This window comes from Ictidomys tridecemlineatus, unplaced genomic scaffold, assembly GCF_052094955.1.
Source record: "Ictidomys tridecemlineatus isolate mIctTri1 unplaced genomic scaffold, mIctTri1.hap1 Scaffold_443, whole genome shotgun sequence".
Classification (NCBI taxonomy): Eukaryota; Metazoa; Chordata; class Mammalia; order Rodentia; family Sciuridae; genus Ictidomys; species Ictidomys tridecemlineatus.
This window is the reverse complement of record NW_027522866.1, coordinates 249,491-276,747: the sequence shown is the minus strand read 5'-3', so window position 1 is coordinate 276,747 and position 27,257 is coordinate 249,491. Positions and strand designations below refer to the sequence as shown.

Genomic DNA, 27,257 nt, shown 5'->3' with positions numbered 1-27,257 from the left:
CAGATTCAGATGAAGAGGTTTGTTGCAATAACAATAAAAAATACTCCAAGATTTTTATAAGCCAATTCAGTTTTAGAATCAGTCACTAGTGTTGTTGGAACCTCTTTCCTCTATATATTTACTGGCCCAGAATACTTCTTATGGACTCCCGCTTGGTTTCTAGTAACCTTGCAACTTGATGACCGTGTTGTCCATAAATTGTAAGCAGTACATATTTTAAAATATTCATGCTAAAAAGGCCAAGAAGTTTACCATTGAGCTCTTTATGTCTAAATTGGTGTTACCAAAACCAAATTTTGTAATTTGAATTGTTTGTTTCACTCCAATAAAGAAAAAAGATGTCTCCAATATATGTTAAGAAGTTCCTAGAGGTAACCCTAAGGCTGGAATAAATAAACACTCAGAGAAGCAAAGCAGCTGCCATGATATTTTCTTTCATTTTTGCTATTCTTTGCTATTGAGCGCTATCCTACGTGGGATACCTGGACAATCTCATCACTGATGCTTTGTCAGTACTAAGACATGGTGTTGGTTAGGTTCAGTGGGGTAACATAACTTGAGAAATGGCCTGTGTCCAAACAGATGTGACCAAAAACAACAGGTGGGTCTGTGTTGTGTTGTAGGAAGTAGTGAGGTGTGTATGTCAGGTGTCCTTGTGTGCCTTCCAAATAAGTGCTCCAAAAAAAAAAAAAAAACCTAAATAGGTGCTCCATAGTATGCATTATGTTGTCACCTAATATATTACTGATTTATAAATCCTCTATGACCTAAGGGGGAACAAGAGAAACATTGCCATTTCCACTTGTGATGAGAATTCCCCACCTTAAAGTGTCTCTCACCTTCAACTTGGCCTCTTAATTATATATGAATTAGGATGCTGACAGTTCTGAAAATAGTCCTATTTTAGCTTCAAAAAAACAAGTTACCCTCTCCAAATCTGTGTTTGTTCCTCAGACATATATTTTTATAAAACACACATTCTTGTGTATTTTACTGCTAATTGGCTTTTAGAAAAAGTGTTATTTCCATTTCTTTGTGCTTTTTACATACATCTATTGTCCATTTCATCTTAAATCAGAAACTGTCTATTTGGTCAACCAAAAGAAAAATGTTGCTTCTACCAGTTTCTAGATCAATTGTGATCCTACTCCTGCATTTTAAGCATGAAGGTATTGCCTGACCTTTTCTCATGGTTAAACTTGTTCCTTGTCAGATAGGATACCCACTTTTGATTTTGTTTATTAAAAAAAATACGAATGAGGATGTTTTGAAACAATCTTAATGTTGGATATAGTCAACAATATTTGCTCAGAGAAAATATATTTCCTGGTTATTTACCCAGATCCTGAACCCAGAGACAGCAACTCTGCTGCAAATGAAATTGACAGTGTTTATGGCTGCATGGTAGCACTTGCAGCCACTTAAAGGTAATGTCTTTTAGCAGTTAGTTCAAGTTAATTAACCCCTTGGGGGTTCCTGGATATTCTAACCTCTTCCCTATTACCTCTGCATGAAGACATACTTAAGCCTGTCCATGTCTACACTTGGACTTACATATTTGCAAAATGAAGCTTTTTATGATTATGAAACAGAAAAAAATTGAGGCCTGCAAGAACCAAGAGTTTCACTGAAACCAGCTATGGTTGGTGGTAGCCACTTTGCTTTTTATTTCTCAGCACAGAGAAAAATAAAGAAACTTCCTTTTCCCTCGTCTAATTGCAGGGAATATTGTATTTTATAGCAATAAAATCTCTAAGGATTTTAGATACTTTGAGCAGGTGAATTAAAAGTGATTCCAGAGAGTACTGGAAAAACTTGATTTTTGTTCATAGTGGGATTCATATTTCCTGATGAGTCAATATGGACTGTGAAAAATAAAATCCTAATGTTTGTTTTTTCTTTTTTCAATGTTTATATACAGTGTTAATGTATCGAGGTGAAGCTGTTGAAGATTTCACAGGACCAGATTGTCGTTTTGTAAATTTTAAAAAAGGTGACCCTGTATATGTCTACTATAAACTTGCAGAGGTATCACCAGAACTTTGGGCCGGAAGTGTAAGTAAAAGTTTGACAGGTGTTATATTCTTACTTTTGATGGTAGCAGTGTAGATTTAAATGACTGATTTCTTGGGGTCTTTGTAGAGTTAACCTGACCTCTTTGCCAGGCCCTGTGCTCCTAACACACCTTAGGCCTGGCACAGCATAGAAAGTCAGGAGACTTTCTGAAACAGAACTGAACTGGTTGTGGTTGCTACCCCTCACATCAAGTTCTAGAAGGCTCTACACATCATAAAGGTCATCATGATGAAAACCTGACAATTCTTAGCTTTGCTGCTTCAAAAGGGAAGGATTCATGGACATTAGAGTTAATCCTGTAAATTAAGTCTGAGATAGTAACTCAGGCATGCATATTTAAAGTTGATTTTTTTGTGTATTTTACCTAATCATTTGTGCTGTTTTTACTCTAAAAAAGCAGAATATTATGTTCATTGTGTGCTCCCCCCCCCTTTTTTTCTTTTTTGCAACTTCTGGGTCATCCATTTCCTGCTTTTCCTATATTCTATGCCTGAAGGTTCCCCCAGGGGTTCTACTTCCAGCCAGTTGTATGGATCTTCTGATGAAAGACATGACATTGTTTATATCATGCTTTGATATATTAAATGGGGAGATTCACTAGGAGCGTCCTCCTAGTGGCTTATGAGTATTGTCCTTTTCATTTAAAAAAATGTGATATGTGGATTGTTTACGTAAAATAGTAGCAAGGGTCTTTGATGACTGTAGGAATGTTCCAGTTTAGAGACATTCCGGGTTGCATCCTTGAAAGTTCTCACCCTAAATAAAACACCACACAGCAGAAAATAAGAGTAATCCCTATGGAAAACTAGTTTCATTTTGTTGCCATTTCTGACTCTTAGGGAATGATCTTGAAACATGGTGCCTCTAGGTACAAACTTTATATTTAGACAGAGTCCCAGTTGCAGTACTCCATATAAAGAACCATCTATTGTTTCTTTCAAGTATACCAAATAGGATTGGTAACCTTTAAACTTGGAACTGTTTTTCCATGTACCTAAGTGGCATTTTTCATGTAGTAGTCATCTTTCTCACCTTCTTTGAGCTTTTGGATAAATGGGCTTGATTTGCATTTTCTCCTCTCACATTGTAGCCTGTTAACTCTGTTCATCCCTAGGACTCTTGCCATTCTGGGTGGCAGCACTCATCCTGTCTTCCTGAGGAGCCCTGCTTTCAGCACCTGACCAGAAAGGATCTTTGCCGACTGAATGAGTGTTTGGGTGGCACTTTGTTTGCATTGTTCCTCTGGCATTCATTTGTCTTCTTTGCCTTCAGTCAGGTTGTGTTTTATCTGAGCTCCCTATAAAGTGAAAAACTCAGTTAGGAAAGGACCCCTGTCTAATCCATCTTCCTTTTGAATATTTCCTTTCAGGGCAGTGGCACTTAAGTACATTTGTTCTGATAGTAGCTTGTGCAGAATTTGTTCTCTTGTGGCAGTTCTTGGCTCCCCATCCACAAATCAAATCAACAGCACCTTGGCAGGGATGATGTATGGAAGCAAAATTAGATATAAAAATTATTTCCAGTCATGAGCCTCCATGATTCTGCATCATTTTTTTTCATATCACAAGAAATGGGATACCACCCAGTGTAATTATGGAGCTTTATATAATCTATGGTCTCATTTGACACAGATTAAAAAGAGATAAATGTGTTCCCTTTCTCCATACATCTCTGGTTTCTTTCCCTTTTCCAAATTTAACCTTAATAGAATTTTCATCAGAAGGGAATAGTGTATTTCCCCTCAGACTCGCCTGTCATGTCATAAGTGTTATACTTAAGAAATTAAAAACTCTTTAGTTTTCAAAATGATTCTCCTTTTGAGTTTTTAGTTTTCATTCTGCAATGTTGTTGGTTTTCTAGAGTCTCAGACTTTATCTGCAGTGATGAAGTTTTTAATTGCTCCGTCTTATCTAATCTTCATGGCAGTATTCTACCACTAATACTGGCTCTCAGATGGTTTCTAGATATAACAAGGACATTCATGAATAGGGATATTTTAGAGGTAGTGATAAGATGCCTTTTCTAATTTTCTTTTTTGTGCATTTGATTTGCCTATCAGTTTCCTTTAATTATTGGCAAGAATCTTCTGTTCCTTTTAGTCAGTAGTTAGTAATAGGAGTGTCTTTCTCAAGGAGAACTTTATATACCTTTTGTACACTTTATGTAACTTCATATAATTTAACTGTTGGTGCTGAAAATAAATGGGGTTCTTTTCTGCAGAGGATTTATTTTGGGTGAAACTGAAGCTTGATATGTGGTTTCATATGCATTATATTGTAATTTTATTTTCTTCCCTGCTGAGGGCCATTGTCAAGTAGGAATGACACTTCAAATTTTCCTTGCCAGCGTACCCCATGTTAAATGGATTTCGCTGTTGACATTGCATGTAAGGTGACCTTGCTCAAGGACCAAGGCAGATCCGGGTTTAGAGCTGATCAGATTTGAGGAAGTATCCCACTCCTTAGGGTGTTCCTGGTTTAAGACAAAAGGAGTTTTAGGGAAGTTGGAGGTTGAAGATGATTGCTGCTGGGAGTAGGGCATGCCTGCAGCCTGAGTTCCCGCTGAGTTCTCCTGGAGAAAAAGTTTTTAGGAGGTGAATTGTTCGGGAGATTGGATTGCCCCTGAACCTTGTGTGGAGGCGGTGTGAGTCGGGAATAAAGAATTGCTGTTTGAATCTACAAGGCTGTGAGTGCCTCCTGATTCTGTGCCCAGCCAAGACTGCAGCATTAATTTTCTCCCCCCTTCTGATTAATTAAACAACAAGCAATGTGGCTAAAGGACTGTGCCTGGTAGGTTGTTCAATTCAACATATGGTTCTTACCCGTCATGGGAGAATTGACCTTTAGACATCAATTTCCTGTCTTGGGTTGAATCCACTGCAACCAGATCAACCCGTCACTGACTACCAGTCCAGCATTCAGCCATGCTTGTGGATAGGCCTAAGCACCAGTGTGGGGGGGTGAGGTTCTTGCCTCACCTCTGTTGGCCCCCAAATTTTAGACTATCACTAGTAGAAGGGAGGAGGATAGAGAAATGCCACGACACCAAGCCAATTGACGGCTCCTTTGGAAATATTGTGTCACTGGTGACACCATCAGCAAAGATGCCAGCATTACCACAATTAACATGGGGTGCGCTGGCAAGGAAATTGCATCACTGGTGACACCATCAGCAAGGATATGCCAGCAGTACCACAATTCACTGCACCAGACGTTAGTTCACAATGCATGCAACTCATATATAGTCCAGGCAAGTTCTGCAAGCAGTTCAAATCGGAGGAGTCTATCAATATGTCCATTTCCTCCAAAAGTAAATCAAGTCCTTGATTGAGCATTACTTGTTGAGTTATATTCATTGATGCATCAGTTTATACAGTTTACCGTGATAGCTATCATAGAAGCTGTAGTTTGGTTTTCTTAGTCTTTACTGGCACTGGGATGGAGATGGGAATTCTGGCAATAATGTTAAAGAGACATTATCCTGAACAGAATTATTAAATATAATGAAAAGGAAAAGTGAAAGTAAACAAACAGATCTGTTAATCACCTTTAAAAACAATAGTAAGCAAACAGTTCTGTTAACCACCTTTGAAAACAGTCATTAACAGCTGTTTACCTAATTTAGATTAAACCACTTAAATCACGTGAATAAAAAAAAAAAGAAAATTCGGATCCATTTTTTCATGAGCGCTCCTCATATAAAAATATGGACATACACACATACTGACATGCAACACAAAACAGTGCATACATAACATACAACACATAAGACAATAATAACAGCCTTGTAGCTTTACCTAGGTAAAATCTCCATTGCAATGTTTAAAAACTCCACAGTCAAAAAATAAAACACAGTCAAAAAACAAAGCTGATCAGAAAAACATTAACCTAGGTTTGTATGAGCTCAAAAAATAAAATAGAACTTTATGATGTGGGAAAAATGCAATAATAAAATAGATATTGAAAAAAGGCACCGTGGTTAATCACTGTCGCAGATGTAAGAATAGCCAAGCTGGAGCTCTGGATATCAGCTGTTATGGATTTGAGTCAAATTATCTTCTTTTTGGTCTGTAGAAATTGTTTTCGTTAGTGTCTCTGGAATCTAAATCGGCTGCTGTTCTCCCTGTGGAAACACAAAAACAGAACCCCGACTCCAGACAAACACTGGGTCAGGAGCTTTCCAATGTCCTGTTAGAATATCTTTCCAAAGTACCTTAGGCTTATGTACATTTTTTTGGATACATATGTCTTTCCGCAGCATTAAGTCCTGATGAATCCAAATTTAAAAAGTTTAGAGTAAAAAAAGGGTTATTTTAAGTTTATCTTTGGGGGATATATACCCCTTTAAGATCCTTTTAAATTTAAGTCTTTCAAAAGCATTTTGCCTTAGTTTTTAGAATTACTTTAGTCCTTTTAATTTTTAGATGTGGTTTGAAACCATAGTTGTCTTAGCCTTTTGTATTTTCTATCTGAAATACCTTTACTTGACATTTTTAACCATTTTCTATCTTATTTCTATCTTCTAGTTTTCTTCTAAGGTTTTTATATTTACCCTTAGTTGCTTTCTTCTCTCCTAGTTTTCTTTTGTTTTCTATTTTGTGGGTATAAAATTCTTGTCTTTCTACATCTTTTTATCTTCCTATATCTTTTTTATCTTTCTACATCTTCTCTCTTTTTTTTACCTTTTTGTACTTCTGTTTTTGAAGTTTTCCACTTCAAATTTTTAATCTTCTTTATCTAAATCTTTTATCTTATTATCTTCCCATTTTCATGGGTTATATTTTTTTTTCCTCCATCATGAAGGCATCTTAACCACCTTCAATTTAACCTTTTAAAGCTTTTTGTAATGTACTTAGGCATTTTATAACTTTTTACTTTAACAAAGATTATCTCATCTCCCTCTTTTTAGTTTAATAAGTACATTTTAATAGTTTGATGAGTAAAGCAATTTTTTTCCTGCCATGAAGGTATCTCAACAACCTTCAATTTAACCTTTTAAAGCATTTTATTTATCATCTATACTGTACTTTTAAATGTACTTTTTCACCACCTACAGCTTCACTCTTTTAAATGAGGCTTAGATTTTGTTTAAATCGCTTAATATTAGTTTACATGGCTGCCCTTCAACCAAAGGCTCTTTTTTACTCCATTAAGAAGCTTTGTCTCAATCTTCCATGTACAAATACCATTTTTTCTTTCTACCTTTCTCAAGCTGTTAAATTAAGTGTAGTTTCCTCAAAATCTTTTTAAATGACATTTTACAACTTTTCACTTTACCACACAGAGATTATCTCAACTAGAAACATTTCTTTTTCCTTTAACTTTTTATATTAAAATATATTTCCACATCTTGAATCTTTTTATATCTCTTTTTTAACCATTAACCCTTTTTATAAATTCACATTCTAAAACAACCCTTATAAAATTACTCCACTTTAATAAGATGAAATACTTTCATGTTTTTTAAGGTACTGTTATACTGTAATTGAAACCCAGCTGAAACTTCTTATACTCTCTGTATATAAATTACACATGATAGAATCTTAACACTTAGTAACCTTGTTTCAGCAAAGACACAGACCAAAGCAATATTAAACATTTTTCCATTTGCCAATTTATGAAAACACACATAATGTTTAAATATATTACCTTATGGAACTTAATAAGTAAAGAGTACTTGATTTCATATTTAGTGGTTGATATTTTAACATTTTAGCTTTGTAAATAAATCAGCTGTCTGTAAAAACCAAGACAAGTATAGTGAACAGAACTAGCCATCTCTTTCTTGTTGAAGAAAAATCCTTCTACAGGATACCATAATGGTCCCATTGATATACTTAATAACTCATCTTTATATAGCCATGGGCTACATTTTTGTATTATATCAACATATGCCATAGTTTTTCTTGGTCTTACTGGGGTACCTCCTTCCTCTAACAATTTTTCTTCCTCGGAGGCGAACAACTTCAAACCTTGAGTCAACCATTTTCCCCAGTTTTCCTGAGAAAGTTTTAGGAACAGGCCACTTGAAATGAAAACAAAATAAATCAAAACAAGAACACATTGTTTTTTGAAATGGTCACCCATTTTTTTGCTCTCCTTCAGGAGCGAGCAAATTCACTTACCCCCAAGCTTCAGACATCCCACGTATGGGCCACCATAATGCCGCAGTCTTGGCTGGGCACAGAATCAGGAGGCACTCACAGCCTTGTAGATTCAAACAGCAATTCTTTATTCCCGACTCACACCGCCTCCACACAGGTTCAGGGGCAATCCAATCTCCCGAACAATTCACCTCCTAAAAACTTTTTCTCCAGGAGAACTCAGCGGGAACTCAGGCTGCAGGCATGCCCTACTCCCAGCAGCAATCATCTTCAACCTCCAACTTCCCTAAAACTCCTTTTGTCTTAAACCAGGAACACCCTAAGGAGTGGGATACTTCCTCAAACCTGATCAGCTCTAAACCCGGATCTGCCTTGGTCCTTGAGCAAGGTCACCTTACATGCAATGTCAACAGCGAAATCCATTTAACATGGGGTACGCTGGCAAGGGAATTTTGAAGCTTCATTCCTACTTGACAGTGGCCCTCAGCACTCCCCAAGTGCTTGTAAAAGTAGATTTGGACAAAGCTAGGAAAGCATATACTATCAATACATCTGCTATAGTGGTAATACATTTTAGAGATTTTTGTATTGTTTTTACTTATTAATTTTTATGACTATTGTGTATTGGTTAAGAAAGACATAAATATTGGTTTATGAGCAATGCTACAAAATGTACAGGTAAATTGTTGCTAGAGGTTATTTGGAATTGCATTTATAACCAGCTTTGATTTACATAGTTTTAACCATATAGTATCCAATAATCTTCTATGCAGATCTTTTATTTACTTCAGAAGTCTTAACTTTATATGCTCTGTGTTGAGAATTAAGCTAAATGTAAAAAAGAAAACTTCAGTGGTTGGAAATGTTGCTTTAATAGTACTGTACTTAATTTTCATTTGGAATAATAATCTCAGTGTAATTGTTATAGCAACTTTCTTTCTTGGTTATACCATATACCTATCTATTATGTGTATATTTCCTGCCACTTCTGAGAAATCTCTTATTTATATTCCTTGTACAGAATTTATTTGATATTTGTCTCTTTTGCGCTATAGGTTGGCCGTATGTTTGGATACTTTCCAAAAGATTTCATCAAGGTAGTTCGTGAATATACTAAAGAAGAGCTACAAATTCCAACAGATGTAAGTTATGGATTTCTTTTTTGTTCTCAATTGTAAACTGGCTTATAAATCCATCAGTTATATTCAGTTAACTGCTTCTGAATGTTTTATAATGTGTTTGGGGGCAATCTAACATTTGTGTGTCAGATTTTCATTTGAAATCAGACTACCTGTAAAAAAAAAAAAAGTTTGAAAGGCATTCAAGGGTGATTATATTATAATCTGAGAGTTGTCTAATATATTGAAACAGATATTCTAAGAGGCAAATAATTTCATTTTACAGGCAAATCTCATTGGATAGTTATTAGACATTTTAAGTATATTTAGGTTAAATTAATAAACTCTAACTTTTATACTAGGTTAGAAATATGTACTTACAAAGGTTTTCTTATTCTTAGTCATATATGGGATCATAGTCATGTTATAGATTTGGAAAAGGGGACCTGAGCATTTCAGGTGATGTTCAGTCTCAGATCTTTTAAGGCCCCAACTGCTTCCTTTATACAACATTCCTGTATGGTGCTCTGACTTAAATTGATTTTGTGACTGAAAGGATTTCGTGTTCTAGAATTCTCACTTCAGCTGATTATTTTCTAGAGTTTTAAATTGTATAGTAATTGATGCCCACCAACACTGAAACATCTTTGGGCAGCTCTTTGTAGTGGCTGTAGAATATGCAAGCTGCTAGGCTAGGACAGTTCTTAGATTAGATGGACTGAATGGATAAAGTCATCCTGTTTGTTGTTGCTGTTCCTAAAATTTCTTTATAATCTCAGGGGCCATAAAATCACTTCTGTTGCTTGTTGGACTTCATTGTTGGTAAAGAGAGTTCTTGGGATTTAAGCTGTGACAGCAGTTCACTGATTACAGAGAACTCATTTGTTTTGAACTCTGCCTCTTATTGTATTTCCCATTACATGCATCCCTCATGGCTTAGAAATGCATGTGATGAGGTGAGGAAATCACTCATCCCTACTACATTGAACTGCCTCCCCCACCCCCGGAACCCCCGCAGAATATTATGAAGATTTAATTAGGAATGGAAATTTTTCAAAAACATGTCCATTCATACTATGGCTCCTTTTATATCAATTTGCTTACTAGTAGCAAGAAGGAAGACTAGATAATATACACATAATCCTGAGAGAGATCTTAGTGACTGTGAAACCCTGATGAAGAGAAAGGTGTATACCTTGTTGAATCTTGTTTTCAGTTTGTTCTTGTGGTAATAGTAATGTGAGGAGCCTCCTTAATATCATTCTTTATTCCATCCAATGTACTTGTATCTCAGTAAGATACTTTAAAACTGATTCATCTTTCTCAAGGCTGCAGGATCTTCCAGCTTCTCCTTAGCAAATGATTAAGAGTTAAATTTCTGAAACATAGGTGTAGATATTAAGAGCTGGAGGATCCTATAAGTGATACCTTGCCTTTCCCTACTTATGTTCAGAGCAAATTGAGAGAGACCCAAGAGTCAGGCAGTTGGAGACCAAATTGTCACCATTTTTACTCATTATGCTTTTTAAAGAATATGACCCATGTTAAAAAAAGAAAGAAAGAAAGAATAGACTTTCTAACACTGTAGTCTAGAAAAAGACAGATTTACTCAGCCATAGATGGAGTTAGGCAGTGGGGGTTGGAGGAGGGTAATCTGGTTGACCTCAAAGATTCTTTAGAACCAATCCTGAATTTGGGAGCGTGGATGAGTTTGCTTTTGTGATACTTTGTTATTGACACATTAATGGTTTTCTTTTCCTTACAGGAGACAGATTTTGTTTGTTTTGATGTTGGAGGAGATGATTTTGATAATTATAACGTAGAAGAACTTCTAGAATTTTGGGAATTGTATGATTCTGCAAATGAAGATTCTGAGAAAGCTATAGAAAAAGTGGGACAATTTCCTGAAGTCTCCCAGGATGTTGAACCTGAACCTAAACCAGTAGTAGCAAACTCACAACAAATTGAAAGTGCATTCTCAGAAAACACTGTGGATCTTGAGGAACAATTTTTGGCTCAGAAGAACCATCCTCATGCAGATAGTCAAACAGATAATGCTCAGGGTGAACAAACTTCATTTGAACTTTTTGTAGAAATACTACCAGATAAATTGAAAGTGCCAGAAAGTGAAAAAAACAAAACCAGCAACATTTCTCAGGTCTCAAACGAACAAGAGAAGACTGATGCTTATAAACTTTTGAAAAAAGAAATCAATCCTTATCTAGAAACCAAAGAAAACAAACAAGAAATGAGTATAATTTGGAAGATTTTAAAGAAAACTGAAACCACAGCCAAAAGGGTAGACATGATGGACAAGGAACGAGGTGATATGGAAATGGGAAAGGAGGAAAGTTTTTGGGGGAAGAAAACAGTTGTACATTTAATCAAAGCAGATATATTTTGGATAAGAATGCAAAGTGCAAGTGAATGTTCAGAGTAGAATATGAACCTGTAAAGAGATAATCTTTGCTCTGGATCCTATTGGTCTATGTCCTGAGCTCAGGAAGGAGATAGGTTCACCATTTGGCTCCTAGGTTACTTTGAACATATTTGAAAGGCACATTAAGCAAGCTAGACTTATGGAATTCCCTTCTCTATACTGGCTCATTGAGACCAGCACACTTGTAGATGAAAGAGTTCCTGTTATTTCTGAGCAGAATAGACATTTTGCACTTTTGTTCTGGACCAGAATTCTCTTCTGCACATTTATTCATGTGAGTGTATGTTGGTTTGCCAAGGGAAGGTAAGTTATTGAAGCCTCTATCATAAATGTATTTGTTTATGAAATACTTTGGATTAAATACTTTGGATTAAAGGCTTCTTTATAAATTTGACTGTATAGTTCAGTCATCCTTTAAATGGGATGAAAACAATTAACCCTCCCGTATCCTTGCCCAGTTGTTCTCATGGGCTCATGCCAGGACATGGAGGGCAGTGTTGAGGTATCTGGAACTGTGTGCTGAGGGGGAGTGCTGATCATTGGGCTTAAGGTGGGGGTAGATAGTGTCATCCATCTGGCTCAATGCATTCTTCTCCCTTGTAGAGATGCAGCCACCCCATGAAGATGATTTTCCTAAAGAGAACACAAATCGTCTTAATAGAAATCTTCATGAAGAGCCAAACCTCCTGCGTCATCATTTTAATATGAACCATCCTGAAGAGCCCAGCCTCTTGAATCAACCTGTGACTGAGGACATGGGTGTTTCAGAAGTGTCTCAGATCCCAAATACTGAGAAAGTAGACCCAGGTAAAGCTTGCCAATTTTTCTCTACAAAGTAGAGGCATTACCATAATGAAGGCTTTCAAGGATATTTGTTGCCAAAGGTACGAAATAGAGCAGAGAGTGATATAGGTACATGTGAGTTCAAAAAAAAATATCTTAAGTGAGAGAAAAGCAAGAATAAAGATGACTAGAAATCAAAAATAGGCCAGAGACTGTAACTCACCTAAAAGCAAATGTTTAGGTATGACTAGCTTGTGTAAACCATTTACAACTAAAATATTTTTCTTCAAAGGCCTTATGCTCTAAAACTGTAGTTTTCAACCAGACCAACAGCACCAGAAACTCTAGGGGTGGGACCCACAATCTGTGTTTAGCAGGCCTTCCAGGAAAGTCTGGCCTAGTACAAGTTAGCTTGAATAATCACTGTTCATAGTCTGATAAATTCTGTGTTTTTCTTCCCTTTTCTTCTAAATGGAATATAATATAGCTCAAGTCCTGTTTTGACTTGCTTCCTGGACATGGTAATTAAACTTTTTCAAATGCAGTCAATGGTCCAGATCTTTATACTATATACTTACAGCAAACAGTACAGAACTGCAATCGATTTTAGATTGACACTTACGAATACTTCATCATAGTGCACAGTATCCAGTGGGAGATGAGAAACAATTTTTCAAAAAAATCCCCAATAATGGCATCAACAGCATTCTACTTTTGTGTTGCTCACTCTCATTTTATCAGTAAATTAGATGATGACTAATTGTTTATTTTAATCCATCCAGTATGGTGCTATGAAGCCATAATTACTGTATTTTGTGTTTTTAAAGGTTCTGGTCTGTAAGCAAAGCTATAAGCATTATCCTGCACCAGTGCAGGGCTTGGCAGCACTGATCTGAACCTCCCCCCCACCATCTGCACACACAGAGTGTAGGAGAACTCATAGCAAGGGGGGATTCAGTTAATTTGAGAAGGAATAACATATGAGTTCTCCCATTTTCCAGAAGACATTGCATCTATATATGAACACTACTGACTTCTGAACTGTCTTTAACTCTATAAGGTTATGAAAATGAATCACGCACCATTACGATTTGTTATTTTCATGCTCCAAAACTTTCAAGAATAGGGAAAACTTGACTTACAAAATTAAGAATGAATTATTTCCCTGGCCTTTTAAGTTCCACCACAAAATGGTGTCAATGACCTTTAATAGGTAAAATCTTCCCAAATGTCATTTAATGTGTCTCAGGTGCTGAGATGCTGAGCCAATGGGGCAGACTTCACCAGCAGTCAAATTCATAGACCAATAGTGAATGGAGGGCCTGGGGTTGTAGCTAAGTGGTAGAGTGCTTGTCTAACATATGAGGCACTGAGTTTGATTCTCAGCACTGCATACAAATAAATAAAGGTCCATCAAAAACTAAAAAAAAAATTAGGCAAAAGCTTAAAAAAATAGTAGTGAATAGAATCTCAGGGTTGAGAAAGACCTTAGAGGCAACTGGTCCAACTTCTTAATAACTGCATGCTGGACTCCTGCTGTTTAATCAAACATACCCCAGGCTCATGTAACTCATACTGAAATTCCACCCCTACAAGCTCTCAGGTCTAACTGGAATTCTACCTCATTCACAGAGCCTCAATGCAGGTCTGTACCCAATTCCCTTTAGTCTCTCTTGGTACTACTGTGTTCTTTTTAAATAGCTGTCATCTGTCCATTCAATAAATAATTGTTGAGTATCTCTGCCAGGTGCCAGATACTATGTTAAGCCTTGGCCCATTCCACCTGCAAATCTGCAAACCAAGACTCCCTCTCTTTCAGCTTTCCTAAAATTTTAAACACAAAGTTTCACCAGCACTAAATCCATGTTTTTTGAATGTGACCCTGTCTATATATCTCTGGTTTTAAAAATTTTCCTTGAGTAAATATTGTTCTGGTAGCAGTTGTATGGCCATGGAAGTAGTGGAGAGTAGACTGGAGAGTGTTCATTTTATAATTGAAGGGTTTGACAGCTCTAATTAGGATTTTGAAGTTTTCTTCTCTGTTGTGTTAATTGTCTTTAGGAGAGCCACATATTCCAGGCACTGTGACTCATATATTTAGTGAAACACTCGATGAATATTGAAACTGAAGAGAGACAATTCTTATTCTATAGCATAAAATAAAATAGCAATTTCCCCTTTCAATTTTAGAGCTACTTATAACAGAAGGTACTCCTGTTGATGCTGCTGATACAGAAAACCAACTAGAGATAAAGGTCGAAGAGCCAGCAGATGCCACCCTTTTGGACAACATACTTTTCTTGTTATATTCATTCTTGCTTTATTTGTCTAAGATGGTAAGTTTGACATAGTTTCTTCAATTAGAATGTTGATTATTTATTAGTTTTTAAGTGGCTTCTGGTCATGAAGTGAAAAACTTAAAATGTCTTTATGAAAATGACTCTTGACCCTTTGAGTAGATAGCTCCTGAAACAAAAGCCATAGGGGTGTGGCTTTAATGGCTACTTGGTTTAGCACATGAGGAAGATTTGCTGTCTATCAAGGCTGGACATTTGCACACCTGTAAAAACTTGGTTCTTCCCCTCAGAACCTTTCATTCTGGCAGGGAGATAACAGCATTCACTTGAAACACAGTAAGATAATGGCAGAAAGAGAGGTATTTATTCGATGGTAGAACATTATTGTCCATAAATGCATTTATTATGGTTGGAAGGGTGATCAGTAAGGTCAGAAAGTGGTTGAGATGTGTTTGAAGCACAGGCAAAGGGCAAACAGGAGTCTGACATGTGGTTTGTTGTTGATTAGACAGGCTGGGGTGGTGGGGGAAGCTGGCAGTCAGAAGAAATGTGTTCAGAGAAATGGAAACATGAAGAAAGGATATTTGGGGAGGGCAAGAGAATGTGAATAGTTGGTGTTGTAAAGTGTGAAGTTGGAGGGGGATGGGCCTGTTGGAGAGGCCAGCAAATCTTAAAGGAAGTCATGAGCCAAAGTAGCATTAGACCATTAATAGTGGGGATCCTTAGAAAGTTTTAAGAATGAAAGGAATTAGGTTAGATCTGTTTCTTAGAAAGAGTCACTTAAGGCTGATCTTTCTAAAGAAAATCATGATCCAAACAAGACATTTAATCTGTCTAGAAGCTTATCTAAGCATTTTAGGACTTACCTCCCCCCTATTGGTATTTGTTGATATTGGACTTTTAGAGTTTAATTATAGGAATGAGAAAGCTTTTAGAGGTTGGAGGATAAGATGGTCCTAGGGCCATTGTGACAGTAATCCTCCTCAACTGATGTTGTTTCCTGTAGGTTGTGTTATTTCAAGGCTTGTGTAAGAAAGATGATGTTGTTGTTTTCCTTGTAAAATGTGTAGATTTTGAAGCCAGGTAGATCTGGTTTCAAATCCCAAGGTTATCATTTAGACGTTTGGGCAAATAACTAAACTTTTGAAAAAAGTTTTCCTCATCTGAAAAATGTAGATAATGCTTACTCCAATCATAAGAATTAAATGATTTGACAAGGTAAAATGTCTGGTGAGGTGTCTGGCATTTTGAAGGGTTTTACCCCTACACACGCCCTAATTCTCATGTAGACAGTCAGAAGGTGGCATAAAGACAATGAATACCTGGGGAGGAAAGACCACCAGGGTGGAAAAGATGTGGTGGGGAGAAACAAATCATTTTTCAGTTGGCTCCATGTTTGTTCATGATGGTGGCAGCCACCTGGGTAAGGGGTATGTACGAGCCAGGCAGTTAGAATAATTGTATTTCCAGTGATGAAAGCAGTCTTCCACAGTCATAATTTGATTATCAGAGTGAATCAGCATCACTTGGAAAGTTAACAGCCTCATGATATGGGAAGGATTTCTTTATTCATATTTTTTAGGTATGCACAGAGCCCTCCTCTAGGTCTAGGTCAGGGGACATGAATGTGGTGCAGGTATGGTCGGTGATTGTACGGTGATAGGTAAGACATAGACGTGAGTGGCAAAGAAGAGGCACAATGTTAGGAGACTGATTTGAAAGGAGATTTCAAAAAGGCATTTTGATGGCCCAGTATGTACAGGACATTGTGCGAGGACTAAAAGAGTCTAACAGGTGTAAGGTATGATTGTGATTTTTGAAAGCCTTAAGAAAAGGACTTAACAAATATATGCAAAAATTATGAACAAGTCAATGTAAAATCTTAAACAAGTAGTATGATATCTGATAGGACTGGAGAGTAATAGGCTCTGATGTGTTTGGGAGATGTGCACCAATCAGATTCATTGATCAATGGAATCTTAGCAGAATCTTAGTGTTAGAAGAAACCTTGGAAGGCTGTTAGTCTAGTTTCTCACTCATTGCTGTTATTTTCTTTACTGTGGCCCTGACGAATAGTTATGAGGCCTGTACACCAGTATTTCCTAGCATGAGTCACTCTCTTACAAGGCTATATGTTCTTCTGTTGTCTAGTTCATCCTTGTATTGACTCCAAATTTTCCTCCACATGATTTCCTCTATAAAATTGAATTCTTTTCTACATAGAAATCCTTTAAATATTTGAAGTTATATCTTAATTTAAAAATTATTTTTAGTATTTTTATCATGGAAACTTTCAAATAAGAGCAGAGAGAATAGTAGGGGACTATAGGTAACCATAACATACTGTATATTTTAGAATACTAGAAAAAAAGATTGTGAAAGTTTTACCATAAAGAAATGATGTTTGAGGAGGTAGATATATTTAACTGATTTAAACGTTACATAGTGTATACATGCATCAAAATGTCATGTTACCTACTTCAATAATTATAATGTTTGTTTCCATGTACTAGTTAAAAAATAAATTTAATTAGAAAAGCTTTAAAGAAAAGCATAGAGAATAGTATAATGAACCCACAGGCCATCACACAACTTAACAGTAATTCCTTGATAGCCAATATCAGTGAGTTTTTTAAATTTGTTCTAATTGGTTATACATGATAGCAGAATGCATTTCAATTCATTGTATATAAATGGAACAAAACTTTTCCTAATTGTACACAACACGTGTAGTCCTACATGTACCTCGGGTAATGTGGTTCATCTCATTCCACCATCTTTCCTATCCCTCTGCCCCCTCACCTGTCCTACCTCCCCTTTGCTCAAAGTTCCTCCATTCTTTCCATGCCCCTTACCACCCACCTCACCCCCATTATGGGTCAGCATCCACTTTCAGAGAGAACATACAGCTTTTGGTTTTGGGGATTGGCTTACTTCCCTTAACCTGATATTCCCATTCACCCGCAGATGCCATAATTTTTTTCTCTTTTAATGCTATAAGTAATATTCCATTTCATATATGTACCACAGTTTCTTTATCCATTCATCTGCTGAAGGGTTGGTTCCACAAAACTATGGAATACTTCACAAATGTGGGTGTCATCCTTGCTCGGGGACTATGCTGATTATTTTCTGTATTGTTCCAATTTTAGTATATGTGGTGCCAAAGCAAGCACACTCTGAGTTTTAACAAATGTAGATACCCATGTAAAAACTACAATAATAAAGATATAGAACAGTTTTTTTTTTCACTAGAAAAGGGGTTTCCTTGGGATCCTTCCCAGTGAGTGCCTTCACCACCCCTTCCAGGCAACCATTGATAACTTTTTTTTTAAACTATAGATTCATTTTTCCTACAGTACTGTTTCATATATATGCCACTATAAGTGGACTCATATCTAGGAGTGCAATTGCCTCCTACGTTTAATGTATGTTTTTGTCTTATGTGATACTGTCAAGCCATGCTAAAAAATGACCACAATCATTTTATACTTCCACCAGCAATTTAGGAGACTTCCACTTGACTTCATCTTCACTAGCACTTGGGCCATTCTAGTGGGTATGTCTTTGTGAGTTTATTTCCTGATAATTAATGATATTGAGTGAACTTTTTTTTTTCTTTTGAGATAGGGTCTCACTAACTTCCTTAGGCCCTTGATAAGTTGCCAGCCTCACACTTGGGATCTTTCTGCCTCAACCTGGGATTGATTGCTGGGATTACAGATATGTGCCATGATGCCAGGATCAAATACTTCTTCATGAGCTTGTTGACCATACTGTTTTTGTACGTCAACTGTCTCTGGCTAGCTGGAATCCAGACTTCTCCCAGCTCAGTGCCAACTGTGGGATTGGTTAGCTTATAGTTGTTCTTGGCCCTCACAGGTACTGCTTAGAATGTAGCCCCAAACTGAAGACCACCTCCATGCAGATTTCTGGAACTCTTTTTCTTTGTGGCTCCCATGTTTCTGGTAGTTTTCTCTACATATTTTTGGCTGCTTAATCTCCTGGAACTCTGGTCTCTCTCTCCTCAGTGAGACTGTTGTGCCCCATTTGTGTTCCCCTTTTCAAACTGAGGTCTAGAGGGTGCCTCCAGGTAGAATGCTCACCTATTTGTTCTCCTGCTCTTAGGGGTGACAGTTGCATGTTCCTTGTGGCTTTCTATCTGAAAAATAGCTCTTTAAAAATCTTTTTTGACTGGGCATGATGGCACATGCCTTAATCCTAGTGGCTCAGGAGGCTGAGACAGGAGGATCACAAGTTCAAAGCCAAAAGTGAGGTGCTAAGTAACTCAGTGAGACCCTGTCTCTAAATAAAATACAAAATGGGGCTGAGACTGGGGATGTGGCTCAGTGATCAAGTGCTCCTGAGTTCAATCCCTGGTACCAATATATATATTCCAACTTTCTGGTTGCTTTCAGTGGGAGAACAAGTCTCATATAAGTTACTCTCTATTGATTTCTCCTTTTGTTGTAACTTTTTGCAATAATTGAAAAAAATATGTTTGTGGGACTTCTAGGATATATTGTAGTTTGGGTGAATAAATGACATCCCCCTGGTACAACAATTTAACCTGTTTTCTCTATTGCCTTTTTTTTTTGGTGGTGCTGGGGATTGAACCTCGGGCTCCATGCATTCTAGGCAAGTGCTGAGCTAACAACCTCAGCCTCTCTCTATTGCTTTATATTTCTTGGAAATTGGTAGTCAGGTTTAGGTTCAATTCTGTTTCTTATGAAAACTTAATAGGAAATATTGCATTGACATCTGCATGTCCTCTCCTTTGATGTTGACTACTAGTCAACAGTGACCTTGGTGAGATTTGCTAATATATTACAGGTTGCAAAATAGCAATGGTCTGAATTGCTGGGATTTTTCTTTCTTCATTTAAAGGCTGGGATGCCTATACAAATAAAAATTTATGATTGATTATTCTTTCTTTTTTTTGGTACTGGGGATTAAACTCAGGGGCACTTGGCTAGTGCCTATTTTGTATTTTATTTATATACAGGGTCTCACTGAGTTGCTTTAGCAATTCACTTTTGCTGAGGCTGACTTTGAACTTGCTATCTTCCCTCCTCAGCCTCCCAAGCTACTGGGATTGCAAGTGTGTGCCACAGCGCCTGGCTATGATTGATTATTCTTTACACAGATATTCGGTTTTTATAGTTAAGGCAGGAGATAAACATTTGATTCCTTTTCTTCATTTAAACACTTTTCAGAATAGTAAGGTATTATTCTAGCATTATCAAATGATACCCAAAGGGGCTTTTGAAATATTTTTAACTTTTATTTAAGAGTCAATATGATGTCATGCATTTAAAAATATTTGGTGTGTTTAATCAAGTTAGGAATAGTAATAGTTCTTATCTGATGCTCAATTTCTCCCCCTTTTGCCTTGTAGAAGCCTCTTTATCTTGGCTCCTGGGACCCTTTGCCACCACCTAGTGGTCATTGTTACCTGTTTCCTTTGCTTTTGAACTATGAGATGTTCCAAGTTCATCTTAAACATTCCCTGTCCAGACCTTGAAGGAACTATTTCTCTAAAAGAACTTTGGTTTCTTTCAATAGGAAATGATATTTAGAGGCTACATTCCAAGTACTAGGATTGCTTATTGCTCAAATTGACTGTAAGCCTTTTTAGTGAACAAAGCTCAGAAATATGTGGGGATTTTTGATCATGTCATTTAGATAATTCCCATGAAAATTCAGGATGTTAGAGAGATTTTACTTCACTTCATCTATCTTAGATTTGTGTTTTCTTTCTCTGATGTTGGAGTTTCAGTTTTCAATGACATAAATATAATTGTTTACAATCTTGTGCCACTTAATGACATTTTGGTCATTAGTGCATAATAATGGAGCTAAAAAATTCTTGACACCTAGTATTTTTAATCTTTTTTGTGTTTTGATATGTTTAGATATATAAACATTTACAATGTTACAATTGTCTACAGAATTCAGTATAATAATATCTTATAGGTTTTTATCCCCAAAGCGATGATATACCATATATGAATACCTACGTGTGGAAATGGCTATATTTTCTAGGTTTGTATAAGTATACTCAATGATGTTTACACACTGAAATTGCCTAAGATGTGTTTCTCAGAATTTATTCCCATTATTAAGCAACACACGACTATATTTATGTTGTTTAAAATACTTTCAGGAATGTATTCCTGAAATGAAATGAAATTCTCTTGTCTTTAAGCTATATCCCACTAAGGTATGTTTGAAATAATTCATTTCTGTGGTTTGTCACCAACATGATATCACAGGTTGTTTCATTTTTGCTTTCAATATTTAGGTGTTAATTTTTAAAGATTTTTTTATTTATTTTACAATTATTTAAATATTTAGAAGAGCCAAAGTTAATTTGTGAAAATAAGTTGTTTCTGTTTTCTGGTACTGGTGATTGAACCCAGGGCTCCTATCCACTGAGCCACATACCTAGGCTCTTTATTCTTTATTTAGAGATAGTTCTCACTAACTTGCGTAGGGACTTGCTAAGTTGCTGAGGCTAGCTTTGAACTTGTGATTCTCCTGCCTGATTTTGAAAGAACTCTAGCTTTTGTCCCAGTTCTGTGTACCCTGATATTACTCTCTTTTATAGTTAACTTTTAAAATTTATTTCATTATGCATTCTGCTATTAAAAAAATAAGCAAATGAGAAAAGGGATATGCAGCTCAGTGGTAGAGCACTTGCCTACCACACATGAGGCCATGTGTTCAATCCCCAGCACCATAAAAAGAAAAAGAAAAGCAAATGATTTTTACATCTAGCTATGATAGCTTTATATAGGTACTGGCTTCACCTTCCCAACTGAAACAACTAAAATAAATATGAAAAAAAACCCACAAACATATAAAATTTTAAGATCCAGTAACATTGAAGATCAAGCAACAAAGAATGATTCTGGAAACATAAAGAACAAATGCTATGAGCTCTTTAGTTGCCCCAGCTTTTACTATGTTAAGAGATTCCCAAGCCATGACAAAGAAGGGGAAGTCAGGCAGAACCAGAGGATACCATGAATTGAGAGATGGTGCTGAGATTCCAGGAAAACCAAAGTGACTAGAATTCACAGGGTGGAGTACCAAAAGAAGGTTGCTACATTGAGAGACAATTCTGGAAATCTGTGAAAGGCTCTCTGAGTGTTCAGCAGGGTATTGATCTGCACATAAGTGTGATGAAACTGCTTAGCAAGTCAGAGAAACCATCTTAAGTGATTAGAAGGAACAGGTCTTAACACAGGGACCAGAATAGCACCTGGAAAAAACTATCTAAGGAAGTTGGGTAGAATAATCAGAAGGATGTTACCTCGGACTGACTATTACAATTTATGTCATACCTAACAAATATTCAGACCCAAGAGAATCAAATTGTTTCCAGTAATTTAATTGTATACGAAATATTAAGAATAGTAATTCGTAATGTATGGCATCGAATCAAAGCTTACCAGGCATGCAAAGAAGCAAGAAAAATACAATCCACAATGATGAGGAGAAGAATCATCCAATCAAAGCCAACTGAGAACTATCGGAGATGTTAGAATGAGGTAATGGCATTTTTAAAAAAGTCATTACTACTAGATTTCGTGTGTTAAAAAGGTAAAAAGAGATATAGAAGATATATTTTAAGAAAATCAGACTTCTAGAGTTGAAAATATATGATAAACACAGTGGATGGGATTAATGCCAGAATAAGCATTGTGATGAAATTGTTAGTGAACTTGAGGACATAGCAGGAGAAGTACCCCAAATGAAACAGGGAAAATTTCTTCTGTTAAAGAAAAGTGAACCAGAGCATCAGTGAGCTGTGGGACAGTTTCAAGTTGAGCTATGAGAGGTATTCAGAAAAATATTTTAAGAAATGATGGCCAAAAATTTGTGAAAACTGTACATCTGCAGATCCAAGATATTAAATGGGACTAGAGTACAAAAAGCATGAATAAAGCTATATCAAGGTATATTATATCATAAATAAATTCCTCAAAACCAGTGATAAAGAGCAATCTTAGCAGTTAGAGAAGACATTTATGTAGAGAAGAACTAAGGATGACATCAGATTTCTTGTCAGAAATTAGGCATAAGAGAATATAGTGGAGTGATACCTTTAATATATTTGAAGAGTAATAATGTTGGCCGATAATATCATGCCCAGTGAAATATCTTTCTAAAATGAAGACTTGTACTGACATACAAGCTGAAAGAATTCACCTACACTTGCACCAAGACAGCAGATGGAAATAATGGAATAAAGGAGTAAAAAACACTGAAAATGGTGACTGTGTGCATAAATATTTAAAATAATTTTTCTTATTTGAACATTTTAAAAAGTCATTGACTGTTTAAAGACAAATATCAGTGTAGTATGGGACTTAGAAAACATGTAAAGTAAAATACATGACAACAGTATAAATCTCAGAAGGGTAGTAACTATTGTAATGTTCTTATTGAATATGTGAAGTAATATAGTATCATCTGAAGGTAGATTGTGACAAATTAAAGATGTATATTCTAAACCCTGAAGCACTAAGATTAGAAAACAGAGTTATAGCTTAATAAGCCAATAGAGGAATCACTAAAAATACCGATAGTGGTATTTCTGCAAAAGAAGACAGAAAGAAAAGAAAAAGAACAAAGAACAGAAGGAACAAATAGAAGATTATATTAAGCTTACACCTATGCACGGCAGTAATCCTATTAAGTGGAAAGTATCTAAATACATCAGTTAAAAACAGAGATTGTCATATTGCCTAAAGAAGCAAGACCCAAATAGATGTCTAAGGGAATAACACTGTAAATAGAAAGACACAAAGAAGTCAAAATTAAAATGATTGAACAAGGTATCTCATGTTAAACACTAGTCAAAGGAAATCTGGAGTAGCTACATTAAACCAAAAGAGGTTGTGGGGCAAAATATATCATCAGGACTAAAGAAAGTTATTTCCTAATGATAAACGAATCAGTCAAGATTATATAATAAACCTAAATGCTTGTACTTTTAATATTAGACCTTCAAAATACATGAAGTATCAAAATTGATAGAATTATGAGGAAAATGATGAATCCTATAGATTACATTTAGAGATTTCAATATCCTCTCCTCAGCAATTGGCAGAAAACGAAAAATAAAAGTAAGGTTGTAGAAAGTGTGAATGACAATCAATCCATCCATTTGAAATTAATTGATATTTATAGAAAACCCCCAAGGAGCTTAGTGCACATGGAACATTTACCAAGATAAACTATATTCTGGATCTTAAAAAAAATATCAGTAAATATAAAAGTATTCAAAGTCAGGCAAAGCTTATTCTCTGAACACAATAAAATGAGAAATCAATAATGGAAAAATCTGGAAAATTCTCAAATATTTGAAAACTTAAGTGCCAGGCTGCTATCTGCTATCTATATCTATATGTATATCTGTATCTATCTATCATATATATATATATATATTTGGTATAAATGAACAACACAGTACATTTATTTTTATGTGGTGTTGGGGATCGAACCCAGTGCCTCACACATGTGAGGAAAGCACTTTACCACTGAGCTACAACCTTAGCCCCCACTGCTAAATAATTTTTGAGTCAAATAAATCAGAAGAAATTCATATTTTGAGTTGAATAAAACTGAAAACAACATATCCATTTGTGCAATGTCACTAAAGTGTTATTGGAAAATTTATAGCACTACCAGGCCCAAGATAGCTTTATTAAAAAACAAGTCTCCAGTCATTGACTTAGTTCCTACTATGAGAAACTAGAAAAGGAAAAATAAGTTAATCTCCAAGTAAGCAAGAAAAAAAGATATAATAAAGACCATAAGTCAGTAAAATTTTAAAAAAAGGAAAATAAGAGAAAATCAATGAAACCCAAAGCTAGTTCTTTAAGATGAATAAAATTGATCAACATCTAGTGAGGGAAATAAAAGAGGAGACACGGGTTACCAATATTCACAATCAGAGAAGGGATATCACTACAGATTTCACAGATACTAGACTGATAATGGGGATATTATGAACAGTTTATGTTAATTAACTTGACAATTTAGATGAAATGAAGAAATTCTATTTAAGCCACAAATTGCAAAAGTTCACTCAAGAAAAACAGACAATTTCATAAACCTTGTTGACTATTAAAGAAATTGAAGGTATAGGTAAAAACCTTTCTACAAAGAAAAAAATATAAGACCAAGATAGCTTTATTGGTGATCCAATTAAACCTGTAAGGAAGAAATGATACTAATTTCTAATAGTAGTAGTAATACTAAACCCTTGTAGAATATTAAAGCAAGGAAATATTTCTCCTATGAATCCAGTGTTATCACTACACCAAACCAAGACAAAGATATAATAAGAAAAGAAAACCACATACCTCTCATGGGATCTCCAATGAATCTGTACAGAAATTCTAAACAAAAATTTAAGTCAAATACAACAATATGTAAAAGGAAAATACATCATAGACAAAAACTAGACGGATGATGGGGATTTATGTCAAGAATCCAAAATTTATTTAACATTTGAAAATCAATGAAATTTACCACATTGATGTACCTAAAAGCACAATCTTTGTGTTTAGCTCGAGAGATACAAAACAAGCATTTAAAAAATATAGCAGAGGGGGGAAATGTTGGGGAGTAATATTGGCCAAATTATATTGTTATTTTGTGTGCATGTACAAGTAGGTGACAATAAATTGCATCGACATGTAAAAAAAATCAGCCCTGATTATTATTTAAAAAAATTTTTTAGATGTTGATTAACTTTTATTTTATTCACTTATTTATATGCGGTGCTGAGATTTGAACCCATTGCCTCACACATGCTAGGCAAGTGCTCTACCACTGAGTATCAACCCCAGCCCCTCAGCATTGATTATTGATGTAGAAAAACAAACAACAAACTAGGAATAGAAGGGAGCTTAAAACATCCTCTGAAAAAATGCAGCTAACCTCATACTTAATGGTTGATAATTGAATACTTTTCCCCAAGATCAGAAACCAGAGATGTCTACTCTCATTACGTCTATTCAGCATTGTACTGGGGTGCAGTAAGGAAATAGCTAGTATACTAAGGCAAGAAAAAGAAATAAAATGCACTCAGATTGGAAAGGAAGAAATAAAATTCTCTTTCTTTTCAGATAACATGAATATATATAGATACAATCTGGTATGATCTAGAAAAAAGCTATTGTAAGGTTGACAGATAAAATTTACATCTAAAAGCAATTATATTTTCTATATATTAACAATGAATAATTAGAAATTGAAATTTTAAAGATTTCCATGTACAATAGAATAAAAATATGACGTATTTAAACATAAACGTGGCAAAAACTAAAATGTATATATTAAAAACTATAAAATATTGCTGATAGAATTTAAAGAGACCTAAATGGAGAGATATACCTAATTTATGAGTCAGAAGACTAAGGTGTCCATTCATCCCAGTTTAATCACCAGAGTCAACATTATTCCAATCAAAATCCCTGCAGAGTTTTGTAGAAAATGACAAGCTGATTGCAACGTGGCTTCAAGACTTAATCTAGGGCTGGGGATGTAGCTCAGTGGTAGAGGACTTGCCTAGCATATGCAAGGTCCTGTGTTCAATCCCTAGTACCATACGAAGAGGAAAAAAAATATTCTAAAGCTACAGTAATCAGGATTGCAGACAAAACATATTGAAACAGAGCCAAGAATTCAGAGATATCTATCTGATAGATATCTCTGATACACAATATATATGGCAACAGTCATTGACAAAGATGGAAAGACAAGTAGAGAATGGAAAGTTTTTTCAGCAAATGGTACTGAAATTACTGCATATTTATATGCAAAATACTGATCCATGCCTTGCATTAGACACCTGAATTAACTCACAGACTTAAATATTAAACTCAAAACTACAAAACCTCTAGGAAAAAAAATAAAGAGAAAAATTTTTGTTGAACTTAGGTTTGGCAAAGATTTCTTAAATTTGACAACAAAAGCATTAAAAAGGATTTGACAATGTGGGATTCATCAAACTAAAACCTCTGTAATTCAAAATACACTTTGAAGTCAATGAAATAGACAAAACACAAGCTGGGAGGAAATTACTGTAAAGCATTTATCAAGACTTGCATCAAGGATATATGAAGAACTCTTAGAACACATTAGAAAAAAATATAGTCCTGTAAAATAACACTTCATCAAAGAAGATAAACAGATAGTAAATACATTAAAAATGCTTGACATAATTATCAGGGAAATGCAATTTTGAAGCATAAGAGTTACCACTACACACTTATTAAATATCTAATATTAAAGACAATTGTGCTGAGTGGTTGGAGAAGAGATGGAGGAACTGGATGGGTACACATCTGGTGGGGATATAAAGTGGTAGAATCACCTTCTTAAAAAGGTAAACATACACCAGTCATATCCAACCATTC

General features: G+C 35.6%; 1 protein-coding gene and 1 non-coding gene across 7 annotated transcripts in view; one reads left to right on the top strand and one right to left on the bottom strand.

Annotated features, from left to right (window-relative positions):
• Positions 1 to 1,924: 1,924 nt before the first annotated feature.
• The window catches only part of LOC144373603 (transport and Golgi organization protein 1 homolog), a 48,113-nt gene continuing 22,780 nt past the window's right edge, over positions 1,925 to 27,257 (top strand). For 3 of the 6 annotated variants that reach the window (XM_078036631.1, XM_078036630.1, XM_078036629.1), the window contains exons 1-5: positions 1,925 to 2,055; positions 9,235 to 9,321; positions 11,063 to 11,621; positions 12,341 to 12,544; positions 14,711 to 14,856. In XM_078036631.1, coding sequence (XP_077892757.1) covers positions 1,927 to 2,055; positions 9,235 to 9,321; positions 11,063 to 11,621; positions 12,341 to 12,544; positions 14,711 to 14,856 — 1,125 coding nt within the window. In that variant the 5' untranslated portion in view covers positions 1,925 to 1,926. The other 3 variants (XM_078036633.1, XM_078036632.1, XM_078036634.1) reach the window with 3 other exon arrangements.
• On the bottom strand, positions 17,886 to 17,993 carry LOC144373605 (U6 spliceosomal RNA). Its single transcript, XR_013433218.1, has one exon. It is a non-coding gene; the product is annotated as a U6 spliceosomal RNA (small nuclear RNA).